The sequence below is a fragment of the Poeciliopsis prolifica genome, unplaced genomic scaffold, assembly GCF_027474105.1.
Source record: "Poeciliopsis prolifica strain line A6 unplaced genomic scaffold, Auburn_PproV2 SCAFFOLD011, whole genome shotgun sequence".
In the NCBI taxonomy this organism is placed as follows: domain Eukaryota; kingdom Metazoa; phylum Chordata; class Actinopteri; order Cyprinodontiformes; family Poeciliidae; genus Poeciliopsis; species Poeciliopsis prolifica.
The window spans coordinates 7638775-7661019 of NW_026562386.1; the positions used below are offsets into that span (position 1 = coordinate 7638775).

Below are 22245 nucleotides of genomic sequence, written 5' to 3' on the forward strand. Positions count from 1 at the left end.
TTACTGAAGACCATTTTTCAATTTTGTTTCATTCTACCAGGATGCCTTTACATTGTGTTGGTGCATCACCTGAAATTAAATATCACTTGGAAGATTTTAGTTACAAAATGTGAAAGAGCTCCAGGGATTTGCATAATTTTGCACAGACCTGTATAAAACAGACATTTTAAAACATTTTAATAATATTCCTGTCCCCTCTTATTTTGCCACAGACGGAGGTAAGATAGCATTGATTTGTGTACTGTGACTTCTTCAGCACTACCAAAGGTTTCTTTAATCAGCCACCATCAGGCTTCTCAAGCATCGTTGTCTTTATTTATCGCACCTTATTTCCATTTAATCTTCATTACTTCATTTTCAGCCTGTTTGTTCGCTCCATCAGCTGTGCATGGAGATGTGCGGAGATTTGCTTTTTTTCTGTGCTCACGGTTCTGTTGTTTTCTGTTGTGATCGGCGTGTTGAGGCATGCTCTGATGCAACACAGGTTTCTAAGGCAGTGTTTGATTTCCGCCTTCGAGTTTTAAAACCTGATGGTGTGTGTATTGCGCTTCAGGCTCGGAGTGGGTGGACCCCGAGGATCCTACAGTGATCGCAGAGACTGAGCTGCTTGGGGCCGCAGCGTCCATCGAGGCGGCAGCGAAGAAGCTGGAGCAGCTGAAACCCAGAGCGAAACCAAAGGTGGGGGACTTAGTGATGGATAACTGAGGAATAAAAAGGGGGAAATAGTTTTAACATTTCTTAAATTGCTCCAAAATATAGACATTAACTTTGTCGGCTGCTGTAAAAAGTTTAAAAAAATAATAAATATGTATATTTTCGTGCCTATATCAGTAAAAGTACAGTTGAACGAGATATGGATATGAAAGTATGTAATTCACCATTTTTTTCTCCGCAAGATAGATCTAATTTACATTTTTTGACTTGATATCAATGGATACAATTTCCTTAATCTGCTGTTTACATTTGTTACAAATGATAAGGTGAAAATAATAATTCACCGGCAATTCTAAATATTAATCAAATTACTCTTAGTATTTATTTGTCAATGAAAGTAAATAATTTTATAACAACCCACTGTAACTGTGCAGCTGCTTTAAATGCTTCAAAAGATTTTATGATGTCTGTTTAATGCAGTAGAGAAATGTAAAAAGTTAGAATATGCTTTGGTAAAAGCATTTCGGGACTATAAACAGAGTGTTTCATTGTCAAAACAGCATATCGAAGCCAGAAGCAACTTTTTAAAATAAAACTGTAATTGAGATGTAAATAATGCATTCAATTTGATATGAGTTCTTTATCTGGTGTTTGTTTCAGCAATGAAGCCTAATCAGAAAGACATTAGTCCTGTTATATTTTTAATGGCAATATATCGTCATGTTGGCATTCCAAAATTGACTGACATTATTGCTCATTAAGTGTTTTCAAATACATAAAAAAAGTAGGATAGTTTCTTTAGTTATTTGGGTGTCTTTCTAGAACAGAACACTTTTGTGAAGATTTCTGTCCACCTTCATCTTCAGTCTTTCTCATTTCTATGTGAAACGCACAAACCCAGCCTCTGAGGTGTCGTCTCTGTTTGCATCCCACGCTCCCACAACAACACAGTTTACAGCCCCCCTTCCTCCTCCTGTTCCTTTTCCCTAATCCATTTCCCATCAACTCATATGTCCTGGTTTTAGCTTAGTCCGTCTGAGTCTGCTGCCATTTAAACCCCCATCCTCTCCTCCCTTGCCCACCCCCACCACCGGAGGCCTTCTCTGCAGGGCTCTGTCTGATATGTTTGATATATTAGGTTGTTATTCAGTCCCAACTATATATCAAACATATTCCTACAGTGTCCCGCTCTGTCTTCAGACTTGTGGTGTGAATGTGTGTCTGTGTGTGAGAATGAAGTACTGAATGTTTGTTCCTCTTCAGTTGATCCAGGCTAATTTTGTTTAGTTTTTTTTAGGAGTTATGAACTAGTGTTTCTGGTATTTTACTGACTGGCCCTCCTTCCACCCTCAGCAGGCGGATGAGACACTGAACTTTGAGGAGCAGATCCTGGAGGCTGCCAAGTCCATTGCTGCAGCCACCAGCGCGTTGGTCAAATCTGCCTCGGCCGCTCAGAGGGAGCTGGTGGCCCAGGGCAAAGTGGGCTCCATCCCTGCCAATGCTGTGGATGATGGTCAATGGTCCCAGGGGCTCATTTCTGCCGTAAGTCCTTGCCACAGAAGAGATCCAGCCGATAACAATCAGAGCAAACATTTGTAACGTTTCCTTTACTTATTATCTCACAGGCACGTATGGTAGCAGCAGCAACAAGTAACCTGTGCGAAGCAGCCAACGCTTCAGTGCAAGGCCACGCCAGCGAGGAAAAGCTCATCTCTTCAGCCAAACAGGTGGCAGCCTCCACTGCCCAGCTGCTGGTGGCCTGCAAGGTGAAGGCGGACCAGGACTCCGAGGCCATGAGAAGACTGCAGGTACGCAGTTATGATCCTGAACCTTATTTACCAAAACCTAATTTTATTTTCATTAGTACCATAAAAATAAAAGAGTGATTATAGTGATAAAAAGCTGTTTTGCTCATTTCACTAGCTTTTTTTCTTACAATTCACACCACTTTTCTGTTTTTTGGTGTGGTTAATCCATCTATAGCAGGAAAGAAAAATCTGAATAAGAAACAGTTTTCAGACATTACAAATCAAGCTTGATTTGATTGTGGTAAGCTTGATTTGCAATGTCCAGACACTCCATTTGTTTCCTGGTTGTTAGAAAAACATCTTGGTTCAAAGATGTTTGAACTAAATAGAGGAATAGTCTCTTCCATTTTCAGCAGCTCACACTTACTGCTGAAAAGTGCATTTCTCAAATGGGACATTATTTCTCTTTTTTGACTTGCAATGCCATTAATGTATTAACATAAAGCAGTTTGTATGAACAATTTTCCATTTAAACTGTTTTTCTCCTTTTGCTCCACAGGTTGCCGGGAATGCAGTTAAAAAGGCATCAGACAATTTGGTCCGGGCGGCTCAGAAAGCAGCTTTTGACAAAGCGGATGAGGACAATGTGGTTGTCAAGACAAAGTTTGTGGGTGGAATAGCACAGGTAATGATTTAAATGTCATGTCTTTCTAGTTGCTACATACATGTTATAGAATGTTAATATTATTGCAAACCAAGCATGAGAGACTAATTTGTTGTAAAAAAATAAATAAATAAAAAATTTAAAAAAAACAATGATCAAGTTTTATTATTATTATTATAATCTGTTATTGTGCTCTTTTATAGTATTAATACTACAAAAATTATTCAAGAGGTGTTGAGAGACAAACTATAACCTCCAGCCAAGTGCAATAGACTTTTTGGTCTGACCTTTTGGTCATATAATGACCAAAAGGTCAGAGCTAAATACATCTTAGCTTGACATGTATTTATTTCTTTACTCTATTTCAGTAGAGTAAGTGTTATTTTACTTCTACAATTGTGGGAATTTTTGTTCACTATCATTCAAATGTGACAATGTAAAGAAAAAAATACCTTAAGGGATTTGTTCTCAACTTTGTAGCAATTCCAGTTTATTTATGGATGTGTAACCTTCTGCTGAGATGCGTACTAAAAAAAACCCAAACAATTTCTGTACCAACTGCGCAGATCATTGCAGCCCAGGAGGAGATGCTGCGGAAAGAGCGGGAACTGGAGGACGCCAGGAAGAAGCTGGCTCAGATCAGGCAGCAGCAGTACAAGTTTCTGCCAAGCGAGCTACGAGAAGACGCCAACTGATACCTGCTGTGTGATGAGCACATCTGTGTTTGTTGTGGCAAACCTGGACAGGTGTACGGCCCGGTCACAGTTACTTCTGTGACCGGTTCTTGAAAGACTTCATCGCATGAAAAGATCTTAAATAGCTACAAGTGGGTTTAAAATACTACTGTGTGGAGTCAACTACTTCCTGCAAACAACATAAAGATTGTGCTGACCTGACAGAACTTAGTCCTCTCTTATATTGTCTGTAATAACTACTTAACCCAGAATGTGACATCCCTCGGACAAACAGCACCGCTCACATTTCACCCAATAAGCTTTTGTTTTCCATTTCCGCTTGCAGCTCCATTGCACAAGCTTTCAAATGAAGAACTGATTGTACTGCTGCTTGTATCGCTTAGCCATATAAACACATGAATCTGAAAGCAAAAAAAAAAAAAAAAAACTCCCCAAAACATTTCAGCTTGGTACTCTGACTGTGTGAATGTTGGCCTTTATGCTCCAGATGCACCTTAACGTCTGTGTGAATCATGTGAAGCGCTCTGCTTTAATTCAGTGGTCAGTAACCATAATGTGAAGTAAGATAATCCAGTCATATGAATATGTTTTCCCTTCATTCTTCTTCCTGATATTTCTAATCTCTTTAGGCAAAACACATGAAGATGCAACACATTTTACTGACTTCTCAAAGACACTATGAATATGTTTTCTTTTGGTGCAACCACTGTTACATTGTGAATGTTTTTTTTCTTCTGCACAGGAGAACATGACATCACAGAGATTATTTATTACGGTAGGGTAATTTTACCTGGGAGGGGTCTATTTTCAGATATGGTCTGAGTTTATAGCAACCAACAGCGGAGGATTGTGTGGCTTCCAAGAAGGGTGTCAGATATTTTCCCAAACCATAAAACATGTTTTTTAATTGCTCATCCTTCTAGGCAATGAAATTCTGAACAATGCAATAACATAACAGGTGCTTTAGGGGGCAGCATTGGTTACGTTCATGCTGTGCAGAAAGTGAAATGTGTTTTTTAAGTAAATAAATATTTCAATGATTTTTGTAACCTGGCAGTTGTACAAAGAAATTTGAGACTACACTTATGAAAAAGTATATTAACGTGTTGATTTTTTTTTTTTTTTTTTTTTTTTTTTTTTGAGAGCACAGTAGCTGACTCTTCGAGAGTTACTTAATGACAATTTCTAAAGCAATATCTTCACTGCCTGGTATTTCTTTTGGTCGAATTCAGCAACAAAAATTGTTGCGATCAGTTAACTCTCTCAAACATTTGACTGCTGAGAGAAAGCAAAAGTGAAGCAAGTGCAAAGATAATCACAAAGTTTTGTCTTGATTTTTGTTGCCGCGCCGCAACTTTAAGCAACGAGCAGAACAAGTTATGTTTACAGCGTTTGACTGTGATGCCATCGAACCTTTCCCTCGTCTTATTGTAGAGGCCATTATTCAGTTAGATATTACCCTACACTGTAAGTTTAGGTCTTAGGTGAGGATGCAAGGCTTTATGCTTTAGGAGTAATTCACGCCTCCACATAGCAACACTGAATCCTGCAGCATGTAAAGCAGTGTGTTTTTCTAAGTTGACTTTTGTTTCAGTTGATGTCTGGCATTATGACCTGTGTGTGTGTGGACATTTTGAAAGAGATGGGGAGCATCCACCGCTTATCAGTTCAGTCTATAGTGTTATTATTATTAGTGCCTTAGTCGTTTACTCATACAACGTCTGCTGCTGCAGCGACAGCTTCACGTAGAAGACAAGTTTTTGCTCGGAAACGTCGGTTCCTGTCTGTGGTATTTTAACATGCTGTTCCTTTAAGTGCTGAAACAACTGCGCCTCCTTTATCTCTCCTCTCTGCCACTTGTAAAGCCTTTTCTGGGGGTGGGGTGTCACAAATGGACTGTCTGCCAGTCAGAAAATAAAATGTGTTTGAAGTTTAAAATGTATTATATTACATATGAATACATTTTTGTACTGAATTTTATGGGCATGTAACCACAGTGCTTCTGAACTAAAACACTCACCAGAAACAAGTGTTTCATCCCATATGCTTTGTGTGTAATGAAGTCCCCGACATTTTATGGATGAGGTATTTTTTTTTTCTTGTGCTTTTAAGATACTTTGAAAGATAAATGTGATAGGAATATTTCAATATATCTGTCACTGTTTCATTGCTGTGTGGAGTAATAGAAGTGTTCCCACTACCGTAAAAGTAATTAAATTAAAAGGTTGCCACACTAAAGATGAATGATAAATTAGGATACTGAGAATATCTGGCCTCAATAAAACTTATTTTTTGTATTCAATGAAAATAAAGCATTTCAATGTAAATGATGTTTTGCATGTTTTTTTTTTTGAGTCACCAGCATTTCTGTGGAAATTTTCTACATATGGAAGAGTGCTGTTCAATCTGAAAAGGATATGACACAACAAACTTACCTGGTGATTGCTGAAGTCTCCTAGCAATCACCAAAATTGGGTCCTATACAAATGACTACTTTTATTTTATTTTCTATCAGTAAAAATAGATTTTCTGATTTAAATCAGATTTCTGCTTTTCTGGTTGAGATTCCAGGACCATAAAGACTCAGCTGGGATTTTCTCTTGTCATTCTTATGTAACTTTTGCTTGTGAAATACTTTTAATACTGCTAGTTTGAACAGTTTGTTTTTACAGATACATTTGGAATAATTTTCTCTCTACATCAGCAACACACTGACTTGACTCAGGCCGAGTCAAGGTCTTCTGAGGAAAAGCAAGAGAGGTCAGTTCTGCCAGGAAAACAAGGTTCCCTTTTTATTCACAAGGCAAGATAGCATTTCTGAGTCAGCACAAATTTAAAGGGATATGTTGAGTCCAGACTATGTACCGAGACTCGTGCTAAATCTGTCCGGCACTAAAATCCAAGGAGGCGACGTCAATTTCAGCGGCACAGCTGCTCCTGGGACGGAGTTCAAATCTGCCTTCCATCCTCTGATATTTACTCAAATCAGCAATTCTGAAAATGCTTACTGAAATTACTTAAATCCAGTTTCTTTGCTACTTTGACTTGGCTCAGACGAAGGAAGAAGAACTTGGCTAAATTAACGATGGCATTGAATTTAATGTTGACTGGCAGCAGATAGAAGGCATCTCATCTAGTATTTTCCTGTTCTAAATCTAATTCTAATAAAAGTCAGAGGGCCGATACTGTTACTGATGACGACAGCAGATTACATGGTGATGCTGGTACTTTCATGCGACTAAAACACCTGTTGTAACATGGAGGCATTTTTTTTCTCCATTTTGTTACAGTTCTGAAATATTTAAAAAATTTTCAAGGGGTCTCACCTGCTAACCTGATGGACTTGTGACATCCAGAAAGTACTATGCACTTAATTTGTGCATGTTGATAGTTTAGTGAGATCTCACCTACTGTACATGTTGTAAAGAAAAGTGTTAAGATGAAAATTTGGAACCTCAACTTTAATCCTCCATAAAATTTTAAATACTTTTTAAAAATTCAAAATGAAATATCCTTCAACATTATACTATCCATATATCACATTAAATTATACACAGGTGGATTTATGTAGATGTGCTATGTAGGTGACTTCTGGATATCAGAATAAATGTGTTTGAATACAAATGTATATCACACTATTTCAAATGAAAATTAGAAAACAATAACCTTTGTTGGCTTAGTGCATAAAATCTCATAATATGTTGAAAGTTGTGTTTTTAATGTGATGAACTGTGAAAAGTTCAATTGAACTTACTTGGGCAATACAGTGTAAGCGCTGGCTCAAATGGTTCGATAGGCAACCTAAAAAATAAAATAAGAACCTTAAAGAATGTAATAATATGTTTGGAAACACCACAAACAAACACAATCAAAGAAACAGAAAACAATCTTGAAATGCATAATCTCCAACAATTAACGCATAACACTTGTTTTGTCAAATTTCAAAAGCTTCAACATCTCACTTCTGACTCAAAGCATTAATATATTATTATGATTGGAAATTCAAAGAATACTGAGGGGTAGTTCCAGGTAATCCATTTACCTGTTTTTGCCTATATTGTATGTTTTATTCATTTCATTTCACATTTTGTTGAATAAGCTGTCTCTTTAATATTCATAGAAGAAGCCCAGCTTCTAAATGTTTGCTAGATCCATGACGATCTATTCTGAATCAATAGCTCCTTAGTGTTATCTCTTAATCTTTAAATTCAGTATTAATGGAAGTGTTTTGTTCTGAATCAAACGCCTGATCCAATCAGTCAAAGTTATCATTTGCTGGACAGGTACAACGTGATGATCTTTGTCTCTTCATTTATTCAGAGTCTATGGGTGACACGGATTGTGCCCTGAGGCTGTCTGATCTCTTACTATGACTGGCATGCGTGACTGGCTGCTAAGGGCTCCATAAAACACATGGCAGGATGACAACATGGTGACAGCTGACTGGCTCAAAAAAGCTTCACGGGAAAAGACGTTGCACACACCAGACCACCAGGAAATAAAATAGAGAGTAGGGTACAAGCAACCTTAAAAAGATCAGCAGCATGAGTCTTTTATTTCATCTGTTCCTCGTGTTCAAACTTAAGGTCACAAACTGACACGCAGGAATTCGCCCACAGGATTTTCTTATGTAGCACATCATTTATCTTTCCATCAATTAAGGCCAGTCATTCAGGTCCTGAAGTAGCTCAACAGCCCAAGCAATTACACTACCACTACCATGTTTGACTGTCATATGCTTTTCTGAAATGCTGTGCTAGTTTAACCGTGAGTGTACCAAGACACCCCTCCAACTAAAAACTCATCTTTTTGCAATTAATTTTAATTGATTGTAAAATTAATTTTAATTGATTGTAAAAAGATGTTAGTTTTTTTGTTCACTGCATTTTGTGATCAATATCTTGAAAGGTATTACATCATCAAAGTTTTACTTACTTGCTCTGTGACCCTCCGCAGACTGATAAAAGTTAGTTACTGTTTCTCATCTGCTCTCTGAGTTTTTATTACATGTTTCAGACAAGCCAACCATATGTGATTTATTGATTCTGCAGTTCTGACGGAAATCCTACCTGGGCGTGGGGGTGAAATTGTAGCCATCTTTCCAAAAAAATATGTAATTTATTACATTTAATTTCTGATTCATTACAAGGGCAATAACTTTTTGAAATAGAGCCCAGTTGGTTCTGGTCAACTCTCTGCCCTTTATAAATGAAATTATTATTTGAATCTTTCTTTTTTCTTTACATTTACATTCATTTGATAGTCTTAAATATTTAAACCTGATGACAAAAAGAAAAATAGAAGAAATCTCTAATGGAACAAATATATATATTTTTAATAGAACTTTAGGAGGCCTGGATGGTGTCCAACAGGTGGCACACAGTTCATCAGATCCTAAAATACACTCTCAACAAAACACATGCAGATCATAAAGGCCAATGGAAGAATAGCATGAAGGAATAGCCTGAGTTATTTTTCAGACAAGTACGCAAAACTGAAGATAATACTTTTTAGTAAAGACATATTTCTTCTTCTCTTATTTTGCTGTCAATATGTGCAAAACCATTCACTTGTCTTAACAGCAGGCTGTGGGTGACATCAGCGACTGTGGCTCAGAACTGTGACAGTGGGAGTTGTTTAAAATGCCAAAGCTTCTCTTTTGTCCCCCACAAATACCAACGCTTTCCCTCAAGCCCATTTGTGACAGAACTCTGAGGAATCCTTAATCCACCACAGAAGGTGGACAAGCTCAACGGTTTGGTCGTACGATTGATCCTCTGTGATTGCTGCCTCGGTGTTGAGCTATGTGTAAGGGAGCTGCTGAAATGATCAGTGGAGGATGAGCAAGCCGCTCCGGCTAACATGACATGCCTCAGAGTGAGAGGGGATTTCACAGGGGCTTATCCAATCACCTCTGTGTGTTGTGTGTGAATAGTTGTCATGCTTGAAATGCTAAAGTAATTTATCGGAACAGATGTCTGAATGAACAAGGTAGCAAATATTCAAATTATTTTTTTTATAAGAGCAAATAGAAAATTATTCAACAAATGTTTGTGATCAGTTTGTTTTCTTATCTCAGTGTTTTTGCTTCATCTTTCTAAGTGATAACTGAGTGAAGATTATCTCCAAAGTAGCCTCTCTTGGAGCACAACTACCTTTTGACACTCCTCTTCCTCTTGGAGGGTGATAGAAATAGGAGAGGACGTCTTGCTGAGAGGTGTGGAAGTGGGAGGGTTCCTCTCTGACGCCTGCACCCCATGTATAGTCATACAAGTGGTCAAATGTCCTGGGAGAGCGAATCGGTGCAGAGATTTGAGTAAAAACAAAGGGCCCGTGTTGGTCAACAGCTGCAGCCCTTTCCAAAAAAGCATTGGGTGTCCAGTATCTGACTTATTTGACTCTCAACAGGCTCTGCGACTTCACACTCCAGCTTGGTGTTCAGTGTGGTTCAGACGCTCCCATCTTTTCTATTCGGGTTCACAGATTTGCAGCCAGTGCAAACACTAAGCAGCCATGGATGCTATCAAGAAGAAGATGCAGATGCTCAAGCTTGACAAGGAGAATGCCTTGGACAGAGCTGAGCAGGCCGAGTCAGACAAGAAAGCATCTGAGGACAGAAGCAAACAGGTAGGTGTCTGGTTTAAATCTGTTCTTGTGTTTTGTACTATTGTGCCTGTGCAGTCATGTGTTCTCATGTATAGGATCAAGACATAAGAATCTTTCATGTTATTATTATTTTCTGTCATATTATAATTTTATGAATGGAATATGTAGAGAACAGCTGAATTTTATAAGAACTGAGGCTGTTATATAAAGTTAGACAACAAGATAAAATGTCTTTGGAGCACAACAAGAACAATTTCTTTGAATTTTGTGATTGCTTAAAGCAAACGATACTGGTTTCTCTGTGCACCAGCTCGAGGATGACCTGGTAGCACTGCAGAAGAAGCTGAAGGCCACTGAGGATGAGTTGGACAAATACTCTGAGGCCCTGAAGGATGCTCAGGAGAAACTGGAGCTTGCTGAGAAGAAAGCCACAGATGTGAGTTTGAACTGAGGGGAGAAACAATTTCAGTAAAATAATGCAACTCCCCATGCAGATTGATGCTAATTCTGAGGTACCAGAGTAACATGTTACAAAATACACCTATGCATAGGTTGCATATGAGGAATACAAGGGTGCCGGTAAATTTAGCCCTTGTGCTGGATATGGTAATGTCACAGTTCACAGGCTAACTGTTGTGCCATTTGGATGAATGTTATTGCCAGTATCCAGTTTCAGTCACGCTTTTTTACAGGCACATGGACTGAAAAAATCCTTGATATATTTGTGGTGTTTCTGGGATCAGTTGGCACACCCAAGGTCAGCCCTACTCAGCTGGATCAAAACTGTTAATTTGGTTTAATGTTTAGTCAATTAACCTATGCCATGTTCAGTAAAAAAGCTCATAAAACAGCACTTTGGTCAAAGATATTCTAAACTTAGGTTTAGATTAAACCTAAGTTTATTCTAATCAGCTTAGAGTAAACTGACCAATTAGGTGACCAATAACAATGAAATATTTAGCAAATGTTCTATGAAGTTTCTGTTTTCTTCTAAATAAATAATAAATAAATAAATAAATAAATAACTTAATGTAGAAAAAATTCAGTTAATAAGAAAATTAACAGAAAGTATTTTGCCTGTTTTTTTTGGTGTCTTAGAACACTAAAATACTTTCTTTTGTACATTTGGCAAATCAGATATACAAATGAAGCTACATCGAAATCAGAGTTAATTATTTCTCTCTCTCTCTCTCTCTCTCTCTCTATATATATATATATATATATATATATATATATATATATATATATATATATATATATATATATATATATATGTGTATAGCAATTAAATGCAAATTTGTTGACATTGCATTTAATTGTTGATATTAAATGCAATATCAACAACTAAGGACCACTGTAATTGTAAAATTTGGAAGAACTGATTTCATGAGAGTTCGTACAATTACAGTGGACATCATGTATCAGTTGTTATATGTTAGATGACACTTTAATAAATACTGGCTCTGTTTTGTTCTTGAAAGTACTGCAGCAATTTGCAGGAAAAAATGTTGTTAGGCTGAAACATATTGTTTTCAAGAGAAATCAACACTTTTTGCATATTTGTCCAGTTATGTAAATAACTGGACAGAGTTGTCATCTCCAAGTTTACGGATCACTCTCATTTCCTTATTGTGTTGCGCTATGAACAATATTTTTGTTGTTTTGTTGTTAAAATACAGAGTTTGAACAGTCAAGAGCAAAATGCTCAATGATGGGTGAATGGAACCATAGCACACAGAGAGCCCAGGCTCACTCAGATTAAGATTATCACTGAATTACCATCAACAGTATTAGAGCAAACAGTATTAGAGCAAATTAAAACATGTGTTTAACAGAAATATTTTTATTATATACCCATCTTTCACTCAATGTACAAGACCAGCCCAAAAAGTCTATTCCAGAAATTAAAGTCACACAGAAGATTTGACAAATGCATTGCAAACGTACACATTAAGAGCTATGGGGAAATAGCTTCATGGCTTGAAATGTATGTTAAATTCAATTGTAATTTAAAGCTAATAATATCCTTTCTTCTACTCTTGTCTGGGCTGGTAATTGTGGTAATTTTTGTAATCACTACTGGAAATTGCAGTATGGCAACACAAAAAGGAAGATAGTAAACACAACAATACATTACAATGCTAAAATTTATATATTTATATATATATATATATGTGTGTGTGTGTGTGTGTGTTGTGTGTGTGTGTGTGTGTGTGTGTGTGTGTGTGTGTGTATGTGTGTGTGTGTCAGTGTTTACTTATTATTGCAATTTTTATGCCTCGGCATAATTGACAGAAAAATATGCATAAAGGAAAAATGCACCGAAAGATTTCGTAAACATTGCTGTCCTTATTTAGATGTCAAATTAAGTCAATTAACAGTGCAGGAGTAAACTGTGATGTCTGGGCTATGATCTTGATGGGACTGGCTCAATTTAAGATTCAGGGATGCAAGTCAAATCGCAACACAATTATTTGAATCTATATCTCCACAAATCCACAACAAACCACACAAAACCACAACTGAAGACGACACAAGAACAATCCATAAAATTTATCTTTTATTCGGTGGACGCGTTTTATGGTTTGCGGGTGAAATGAGTTACTTCCGGGGCTGGTGGCACGTCCCAATCCTCATCAGTGGTTGATTAAAGGCGGTGGGGGCAGGGATCAAACGCGAAGCATCCCCAACAGCGGGCGAGGCGGCCAGCGCACAGCCGGGAGAAAACTAGCTTAGCTCAGGCAAAATTAAACGACAAAGCGAAACAATGGCCGGTGGAAGCTCCCTGGAAGCCGTGAAGAAGAAAATCAAGTCGCTGCAGGAGCAGGCCGACTCGGCGGAGGAACGGGCATCGTTGTTGCAGCGGGAACGGAACCAGGAGAGGAGCGCGAGGGAAGCTGTAAGCTGCTAATGATTTAAGGCAATTAAGGCTCTTGGCTGCGGGAGGCATTAGGTGCAAAGCTGGTCAAAAAGCGTGGCCGCGAGGCCCAACACCCCGCGGTTCCTGTTCGAGCTGTGCCCAGTGGGTATCGAGCCAATGAGTCTGAGCTCAGTGGCTCAGCGTCGGAGGTGAGGACAGGATGGTGTCTGGAAGGGACACCACCCTGAGCGCTCCGGATAAACTGGCGGCCGCTCCGGTAATGAAAGGCTGACGTGAGAGCAGGTCCTCTGAGGGAGATAAAACCCTCACTGACGGTGCCACCAGCTCGTTTAAGTATGGGGAGGTGCCTTTATCCTCAACTAAGCCTTGTTTTACTTATTGGTCGAGTAGGAATTGTGTAGTTTACAAAATTATGTAGCATTTTCTTCATGCACATTGCTAAAACGTCAATTTATAATGACATAAATGCAGTTTTATTCCCTAACCAGACTCCAGAATCTGCATAATGCACCTTAACATTCCTTCCCCACTTGCTCCTAGAGAAGCTCCTCTTGTTTTCCAACACAGACCTGATTTATCAGTGCTTGACCAATAAACTTGATCTGATTTTGGTTGTGTTGCTCTCTCCAAGGCTGAGGGTGATGTAGCTTCCCTGAACAGACGCATCCAGCTGGTTGAAGAGGAGCTGGACCGAGCTCAGGAGCGTCTGGCCACAGCGCTCACCAAGCTGGAGGAGGCTGAGAAGGCTGCCGATGAGAGCGAGAGGTGGGTGGTCAACATCTCTCTCCTGTTCAAATACAAAGGTCATTATTTAAAAAAAAAAAAGATCTGAGTCAAAAACTAAAAAAGGTGGATTGGTTGACCAAGTACTCGAATTAAGGGAGTTTCCATTTTTTGATCAGCCAGCAGAATGTGCAATGATGCAGGTTTTTTGTTTCATTAGAAAAACAGATGGTTAGAAACAAACTTTGATACATTGTATTTTTTTTTAAATTTCTTGTTGTTTAATCCAAAACCATTACTTTGACATATTGTGTTGCTTTAAAATAAAAATTTTGAATCAAATCTCAACACAGACAACTGAAAACATGCATGGGTCAGGAAAAAGCTCTATTAGAAATAAATCACTGCATATTCATGTTAAACATTCTTTTTGACTATGCTAATTCTTAAGGTCTTATGTTTTGTGAATTTCTTGTCTTATTGTTGGATTCTCTGGATCACTTTCTTTTATTTTCAGAATAATGAATATGCCCAGTATTTGAAACCTGTTAAAAAAGGTTTATTTTTTTCTTTCTTCCATTCAGAGGCATGAAAGTCATTGAGAACCGAGCAATGAAGGACGAGGAGAAGATGGAGCTGCAGGAGATCCAGCTGAAAGAGGCCAAACACATCGCTGAGGAGGCCGACCGCAAATATGAGGAGGTGAGTTTCTCAGCTCTTTACTGGACTTTACTGCCTTCATGTTCACAGTAGAAGCATAAAAGCATTTTGGATCCGTTTGGTGAAAGAACGTCGTGCTGTGATTGCAGGTGGCCCGTAAGCTGGTGATCATTGAGAGCGACCTGGAACGTACAGAGGAGCGTGCCGAGCTGTCCGAGAGGTAGCATCCCCCTTCCTCCATTTGTTCTTGGTGACAACTTAAATAGGATTTACAATGTACTTTGTTCTTTGCTGACACTATGCAGTAAATGCTCTGAGCTGGAGGAGGAGCTGAAGACCGTGCAGAACAACTTGAAGTCTCTGGAGGCCCAGGCAGAGAAGGTAGGCCGATTAATTAGGTTTGATGACATCTTAATGTAAACTCGTAGGGGACATGATGAGTCCTGCAGGTTTTCTGATTTCAGTCTTTGTTTGTAACGACAGTACTCACAGAAGGAGGACAAGTACGAGGAGGAGATCAAGGTTCTCACAGACAAGCTGAAGGAGGTGAGTGAGCTGCAGTTGTGCTGAATTCATCTCTGCATGTGTAACAGTTTAGAAAATATTTCTGTTTCGTTCATCCTATATTGTCCTCGATTTGACATTTTACAAAAAGGTCTGCCTTACTGGCTGCTTTTTAACAATTGCTTACTTAGCACTTTTAATTTCAGCCCATTAAGGCTTCAGTTGTTAATGTAAAGCTCTTAATGGCGGTTTGCTGATGTTGCTGTGTTGCTCCGCTCAGGCTGAGACTCGTGCTGAGTTCGCTGAAAGATCAGTTGCCAAGCTCGAGAAAACCATCGACGACCTGGAGGGTATGACTACTTTACTTTCACTCTTCATTTGCCTAAAATGACTTGTGCTTGATTAAAATTAAAGGGATTTCTACTTATTCATGTGGTCAAGTGAACAGCATAAGCTGTAGCTGCTGAGACTTTAAATCAAAGTAAAATGAATATTTGTCTCTGAAAGATGCTAATGCACTTCAGTGCTTGACAAAGGTGCTGTAAGGTTGTGATTGTAGTCTGAATGCAGAATCGGTCACAGTACAACTTTCGGCACAAACTAATTTGTTGGTGCCTCTTGGTAAAGATGGTGTTAAATTAAAACAGTCTTGTAGAAGTGTTGCAAATTCACAAGAAGTGATAAGAAAAACCCAGCACTGAATATGAGTGCATGTCTTGAGTGCGCGGATCAACAGATGTTTGGAACTAGTTATTGATCCTCCAAAAAAAATGGCTCAAGTGTTGATGGATTAGTCATTCTTTACCATCTTATGGCATTTTAATATCTCAGTCTCTACTCAGGTAGTGGTTAAAATAATCCTTGGGAAGCGATACATTGTTGCTTCTCGTCCATTTTTACCATAGAAACATTTTACTTAATATACTGGAAGTCTTGTGTAAGCTGCTAATTCTACTAAATTTTTTAAACAAAAAAATTCTTTTTTTGTTTACAAATCTTGAAAGTGCTATAAATCCTTCCGTTGCTAAACAGAAACAAGTGCAAAGGGCCAAGAGTGAGGGCCAACAGGTGCAATGGGATTCAACTCATGGTTCCTGTTAAAATCCCAGTTGAGTTTACCAGACTGTTTACATTTGTGATGGAAGGCTGTCCCCCTCATCTCTCAACCACCTCACAAGGCATGTAATATGTGTCAAGCAGGTGGGCAAAGGACAGGGCTAACACTAGAAACTGGGTTCATCCTAAACTTGAAATTTGTTTACAAACCATGAGGACCTGTGACACTGTGGGCCTGTTGGATCTTGCAGAAGCTTTGAGAATCTTGTTAGAAACATGATTTTATGTGGCCTTTATGTACCAGGTAGATTTTAATGAGAATGATCAATTGCCCTCTACCAGAAAACTCAAAATAGGTTATTGAATATCATAATCCAAGCTGTATGGACAAATCACATGCAGTCAACATTTCCTGTGGTGACTGATCTCAGTTCCCAGACCTAATTCCTGCAGGACATCCTGTGGGCTGAGCTGAAGAGGTGAAAACGCATAACTCTGGACAAAGTAGAGTTTCTGTAAATAGGAATGTAATGGTCTATCTTCGTACTTTCAATTATTATAACAAGACTAATTGATGTCTCCCATTTACAAAAATAATGAGGAGGTGTAGTACAAAGTATTTATGGAAAGCATGCCAACAATTGTCATGAAGGCTTTAGTTATGCAATTATTTGGTATTTGTTTTCCTATAGTCTAAATATAGCTAAAATAAGGAAAAGTTTGATTTATTTTAAGGGTTTTTCCACATTTCCAGTAGTATCAGGAAATGTTCCATGCCTGTCTGCATGGTGAGTTGTTGATCATAAGAAAAAAAGCATAAGCGTGACATTATTTATGTTGGCAATATTTGTCACTACGATGTGGTTTGCCACTGTTCAGTCCTCGGCATTCATCAGAGGGTCACGGAACATGTGAAGCAGGTTTTCCGACTCCTCAGGAATTTGACCCGACATCAGCAGCTGTTCCTTCACCCCTCCTTTTTTCTGCACCTCCTTGTTTCTTTTAGCTATTTCTATTTTCACTTTTGCTTCTATGCTCTGACATTTATATTTTCTGTTTTTGTTTTTACACCATCCACTGCCACTTAATAACAATTACAATTTGGTAGATGAGCTGTATGCCCAGAAACTGAAGTACAAGGCCATCAGCGAGGAGCTGGACCACGCTCTCAACGACATGACATCCATGTAATTTACAACATGCTTGGTTTTTGATTTGTGCTTTAGATCCCACTAGGGCTAACTGGCATCTTAGTAGCTCCCCCTTGTGGCATGTTGACTGCAGTGAACTAGTTTTAGCCCTAGATTTAACCTTTTTACTAACACCATAGGTTATATTAGGCAAATTGTTTTTTTTTTTGGAGATTCCCAGTTTTTCTTTCTTACCCTCTCCTGCATCATAACAGCATTTAATTTCCCAACTTTCAAGTCCTCCCTGCATCCAAGTTTCTTTTGCTTTGCTTATTTTCTTTTTCCCCTCCAACATCTGTTCTTTTGTGTTTTCACAGCTAAACCTTTTCACTCTTCACTGTGGAAGCTTGTCGAACAACATTTCACTCCTGTGCAGCTCAGCCCGACTTTCTATATCTTTTTTTTTTTTTTTTTTTTGTCTATTTGTTTATTGCCCTGCCAGGACTGCACACCGGGCTTTTGCTGCCAGCACCTCTTGTTCCATGTCTTACAGATTTTTGAGCCATATTGCTTTCTGTGAAATAAACAATCTTTCATCTATGTCTATGATCCATCTTTCCCTTTCTGTTTTCTTTATTTGTTCTTTTTTGTTTCTTCACTATTTAATTTATTTTGATAGCTTAAACTCTGTATCTCCTTCCCTATTTGTTGTTCATTTCTCTGTTTGAGGGGACGATCATGGAACTCCTGATATTATTGGTTTGACTATTATTAAAGTAAATGGAGCATTTTCAACACTATCGGAGCTGTTTCCAGTTTGTATTCAGAAGTTGGTGAATTCTAAGAAGAAACTATGAGTGGGCCAGTTTAAGAAAAGAGCTTTAACATCATATTCAGCCAGTTGGTGTTAAAAATAGTTCAAACAGTTAAATGTTTCATTCAAAGACATTACATGTGCCGTTTATTGCTTGATGGAGGTGGAAGTTTTGACCCACCAAGTAATCAAGAGATTGCAAGGTTATCATCATTATACAAACTTTTTATATGTTTCACTAATCTCAAAAATCAAATCAAATGAATTGTTTGTGTTGAGGGCTCAAAGGTAATCTTTCAGTTTTGACACATTTCAGAACTGGAGAGCAAATTTAAGAATGCTTTAGACTATATACACAGGTCATTCTTAACTTTCCTCTCCACTAGGCAGGAGGCATCTATAGTTGTGACCATAAAGTTCAAGTCTGTTTTCTTTGTTTCGAGAATTTTATTTTGGTGTCTGAGAGGAAAAATATACTCATAGTAAAATTTAAGCTAAATTGTTTACATGTTTATTTGAATCTCAATAAAAAACTAGATCAAAAAATCTAACTTTACCTAATTTGCTGTCGAGATTGGTTTTATTTAGTGTTGCCTCCTAAGGGTGTATATATATATATATATGGAGACAAATGCCAAATGGCATGTAAGCTTTACCTGAACACAGTTGAGAGGTCATCTGCTCAGTCTGTCAAAGGTGTGTGAGTTTTGGAGTGCAGGTCATTCAAACAGCCTGGTCATACAGTTGAACTTAGCAATTCTTTGCAAGCAAGACTAACTTTTAAGTTAGTCTTGGTTAAGGTTAGTGAGTGGAATATCAAGGGACCTAGGAAAAAAAAGACAAATTTATTGGAAAGTCTCAAGATTTCAGTGTTCGTTAAAAAGAAAATCCAATTAGAGGTATACATCATTTAATCGATTGTGGGGAAAAAAATAACTAAGTCATAAAGTCTGTAGGTTACCAGGAGTAAACTAACAGTTTTATACCCAACTTTCTCCACTAACTTTGTCTTTATGTACTAACTTGTCTTCTGTCTCTTTCCCTTTTTTCCTTACTGCTTTCTGACTGTCAAGATCATCTATACAAGCAGCTTGATAAAAACCGTCTTCTGACCAATGAACTGAGAGTAGCCTTAAATGAGGCCTAACCTGGAAAAGGTTTGCTTTATGCTGACACATTTTTATGTCAACATAATCCGAGAGCATTGTGGACTTGTTAGATTAAGCAGGTAGATTCACATCTACACCATAGAAATATAATCAAATTGCAGTATACTTGGATGTTAAAAGATGGGTAATCGGAAAATAATCATGGTGATGTGTTTTTTTTTCCTTTTTTTTCCCCATTGAATTAGTGAGTTGTTTATTTTACTGCAGGTTAGACATGGTCTGCCTCATAGCTAATGGAGTGAGTTACTTCTACATGTAGCATTTGTAGCACAAGCCCCAATAGAAGTTGGACTTGTGTTGGAGCTTCTAAACAAGAAAACCACTAAGACTTGCAATTCACCTCCAGATTGAAGTCTTAAAAATAAATAAAACACCAAGTAGGGTTTCTACATAGTAGATTAACTTAAGATGTGGCTCAAGAAAAATCTTCTCACTTTTGATCCCTAACAAACTACAAAAAGTCAGCTGAGACCAAATCTTTTAGGTTGAGTTATTTCATAGTTAAGACCTCCAATGTGTACTGAGAAGGATGAACACATTCAACATGTATCTGAATGTAGTTTAAGACCCACTGTGGAGAACTGGACTGACTTTCCAAGTACTAAAATTAAGAATATTAAATTTAAGACCACTTAGAAAATTTGATTAAATACACTTCCAGCTTTTTTTTTTTTTTCAAACTCAAAGTGATTTGTCATGCAGTAAAAAGAAATTAAGTTTCTATTTTTGCTTGATTTTAGACTCTGAAAGGTTGAAGTGGCATTTCAGCAGTCATGGATTTGTTTCACAACCTAATTTCAAAGAAAATTATTTAAAGTTGTAATTATTTTAAAAAGTTAAGCACTGACTTCAGTCTAGACTTCATCTCTGTCAATAGCTTGAGTAAAACCTTGTCAAATGTTTCATTAATTTGGGTTTCTGGTACTAGTTTACAGCATGAAGCTTTTCAGATGTACTTGGTAAACACTTAATAGGTGTGGCGGGAGGTGAAATTGATTTTGATTCTTGGCTCATCAGCATGTATGTTTTCTGTCCACCAGAACCTCAACAATGTATATTTTCTGCACTGTTGTCCTAAACTGATATGATGTTGTATTGACAGACAAACTCACACGTGCTAAAGAAGAGGGCCTGAGCATTAAGCAGATGATGGATCAGACCCTACTGGAGATGGTTAATATTTGACCCAGCTATGTTCCTCTCCACTACCTGACTTCACATGTTCTAAATGACCGACTCCCACATGCTGCTGCTGCTACGGTGGTCATGTGGGTCTGTGTTTAGCTGTACCTCTGGCATTGTTGACTACAGGACACACGCTCTGTATGAAGTAGCAGAAAAGGCATTGAGCTCCAGCTCAGCTACAGTGTTTATATTGCACGTTCTGTTCAAAGACCTGTTTAAGTTCACTGTACATGACAATGGTTTACATATGTGTTGGGACTTTGCACTTTTGATGATGAAAATACTGCACATTGTCTTTATGAATGAAGCCATAATTTAAGCCAAGCTTGTATAAAAGGGACTTTTATTATATGTACTTTTGTAAGATCATGTATGTTAGTTTTTTTTTCTTTTGTTATAAAGTTGCATTCAATGTCTAATCTCTTTCCTTCTGAAATTTAAGGACTTTAGCTACGTGAAGCAAACACTTGTGCACTGTTCCATTTCTAACATTTTCTCCCGTGAAAGCTAATTTGCTTGTTTTCCCAGACATTTTTATCTTGGAAATGTAAGAATAAAATATTGAACCAGGTCTTACTTGTTTTATGTATGTTCATTGACAAAAAACATGCAACAAAACCAGAAAATGTATGTGGTGATGCATCCACAACCTTCATTGGCCTTTTTGGGGGGCACTTTGTGATGGACCAAAATATAAAATCTTAATTGCAAAGGGAGAAATTGTTTTCCTGTTTTAGTTTGAGAACTTTAGCAGTTCGTGTGCAGTCTGACAGATGTTTTCTGACGATTTCTTTACGGGTTGAATAAATGGGGATGGGGAAAAAAAATTGCCATTTCCTGCGTTTTACACAGGCTTTTTCTAGAAAGGACTTCCAGGATGATTTTTTTTTTTTTTTGTAGTTTTCTATAGGACAAATCTCTTAACATAGCTTTAAATTGATCTATTATGTGTTTCATCTTTAGTTTGCCAAATCCCAACTTTTTACCCATCAGTTTTGGTTTTAAGTTTGAGGCATTGTAATGTATGAATATGTAATGAGTATTACTATGAAAGGCTGTACCTGCAAATGTAACATTTACCTCATTTCACGTGTTTGCAGACTCCCTTCTCTTCATGAAGGACAAATTTGTGGAGCATATATTACTCTACCTGAGCTATGGCTTTCTGGCCTTCCTCCAGAGTTACTATGGGTCTCATGGCTGAATTGACCTCTTATCAGATTAGGTGAAAGCCATGTCTTGATTTCAATTTATTTTGTACCATACTTTTATTCCAGATGTGGTTGACAATACTACTACAAGAAATGAGATTCCAAAAGTTTCAGATATTGTTTCATAACCTTACCTTGCTCAGATGGACTCTTGCTTAGTGATGAGGTGACCGCTGTCTGTAATTGTTTGCACTGAATTTTATTTAGAGGTAGCAGCTAGAAGCATGGGATACTTTTGCAATTTTATATTTAAAAACACATCAGTTATGTATTTACTTGGTATTAAACAGTTGTGTCCGATGGTGTGGGACAGAAAAGATATCTGATTTCTGGTTGTGAAATGATAAAGGGACATGGTTTGCGTGACACTCCATTGCCACTGTGCAAATTAAATGTTATAGCTTACAATGCATAGTTAGTCAAAATGTTGTGATGTCCTGCAAAATACAAAAGGATTATATATCCTAATAAAGAATTTGGGGAGAAGTAAGAACTTTTAACATAACTTTTAAAATTGTGACATTAGGCTCCCTGATGTTGACTGG

The 22245-nt window shown here is 37.9% G+C and overlaps 2 protein-coding genes across 8 annotated transcripts in view; both read left to right on the forward strand.

Moving 5' to 3' along the window:
• The window catches only part of tln2a (talin 2a), a 78362-nt gene extending 72271 nt beyond the window's left edge, over positions 1 to 6091 (forward strand). The window contains exons 54-58 of the mRNA XM_055036480.1: positions 554 to 678; positions 2008 to 2196; positions 2280 to 2462; positions 2962 to 3087; positions 3633 to 6091. Of these exons, the coding sequence (XP_054892455.1) occupies positions 554 to 678; positions 2008 to 2196; positions 2280 to 2462; positions 2962 to 3087; positions 3633 to 3761 (752 nt within the window). The 3' untranslated portion in view covers positions 3762 to 6091. The remainder of the gene's footprint in view (positions 1 to 553; positions 679 to 2007; positions 2197 to 2279; positions 2463 to 2961; positions 3088 to 3632) is intronic.
• Positions 6092 to 10130: 4039 nt separating this feature from the next.
• Positions 10131 to 21060, forward strand: LOC129364155 (tropomyosin alpha-1 chain-like). 7 transcript variants are annotated; one of them, XM_055036612.1, is made up of 10 exons: positions 10132 to 10388; positions 10678 to 10803; positions 13880 to 14013; positions 14556 to 14673; positions 14781 to 14851; positions 14937 to 15012; positions 15115 to 15177; positions 15416 to 15485; positions 19209 to 19292; positions 20407 to 21060. In XM_055036612.1, the coding sequence occupies exons 1-9, from the start codon at positions 10275 to 10277 to the stop codon at positions 19280 to 19282; spliced, it is 846 nt and encodes a 281-aa protein (XP_054892587.1). In that variant the 5' UTR covers positions 10132 to 10274; the 3' UTR covers positions 19283 to 19292; positions 20407 to 21060. The 7 variants fall into 7 exon arrangements, with proteins under 7 accessions (XP_054892586.1, XP_054892585.1, XP_054892587.1 ...); XM_055036609.1 differs by lacking the exons at positions 19209 to 19292; positions 20407 to 21060 and adding exons at positions 17300 to 17378; positions 17699 to 18121 and having other exon boundaries at positions 10136 to 10388; XM_055036611.1 differs by having other exon boundaries at positions 10131 to 10388; positions 19209 to 21060.
• Positions 21061 to 22245: the final 1185 nt, after the last annotated feature.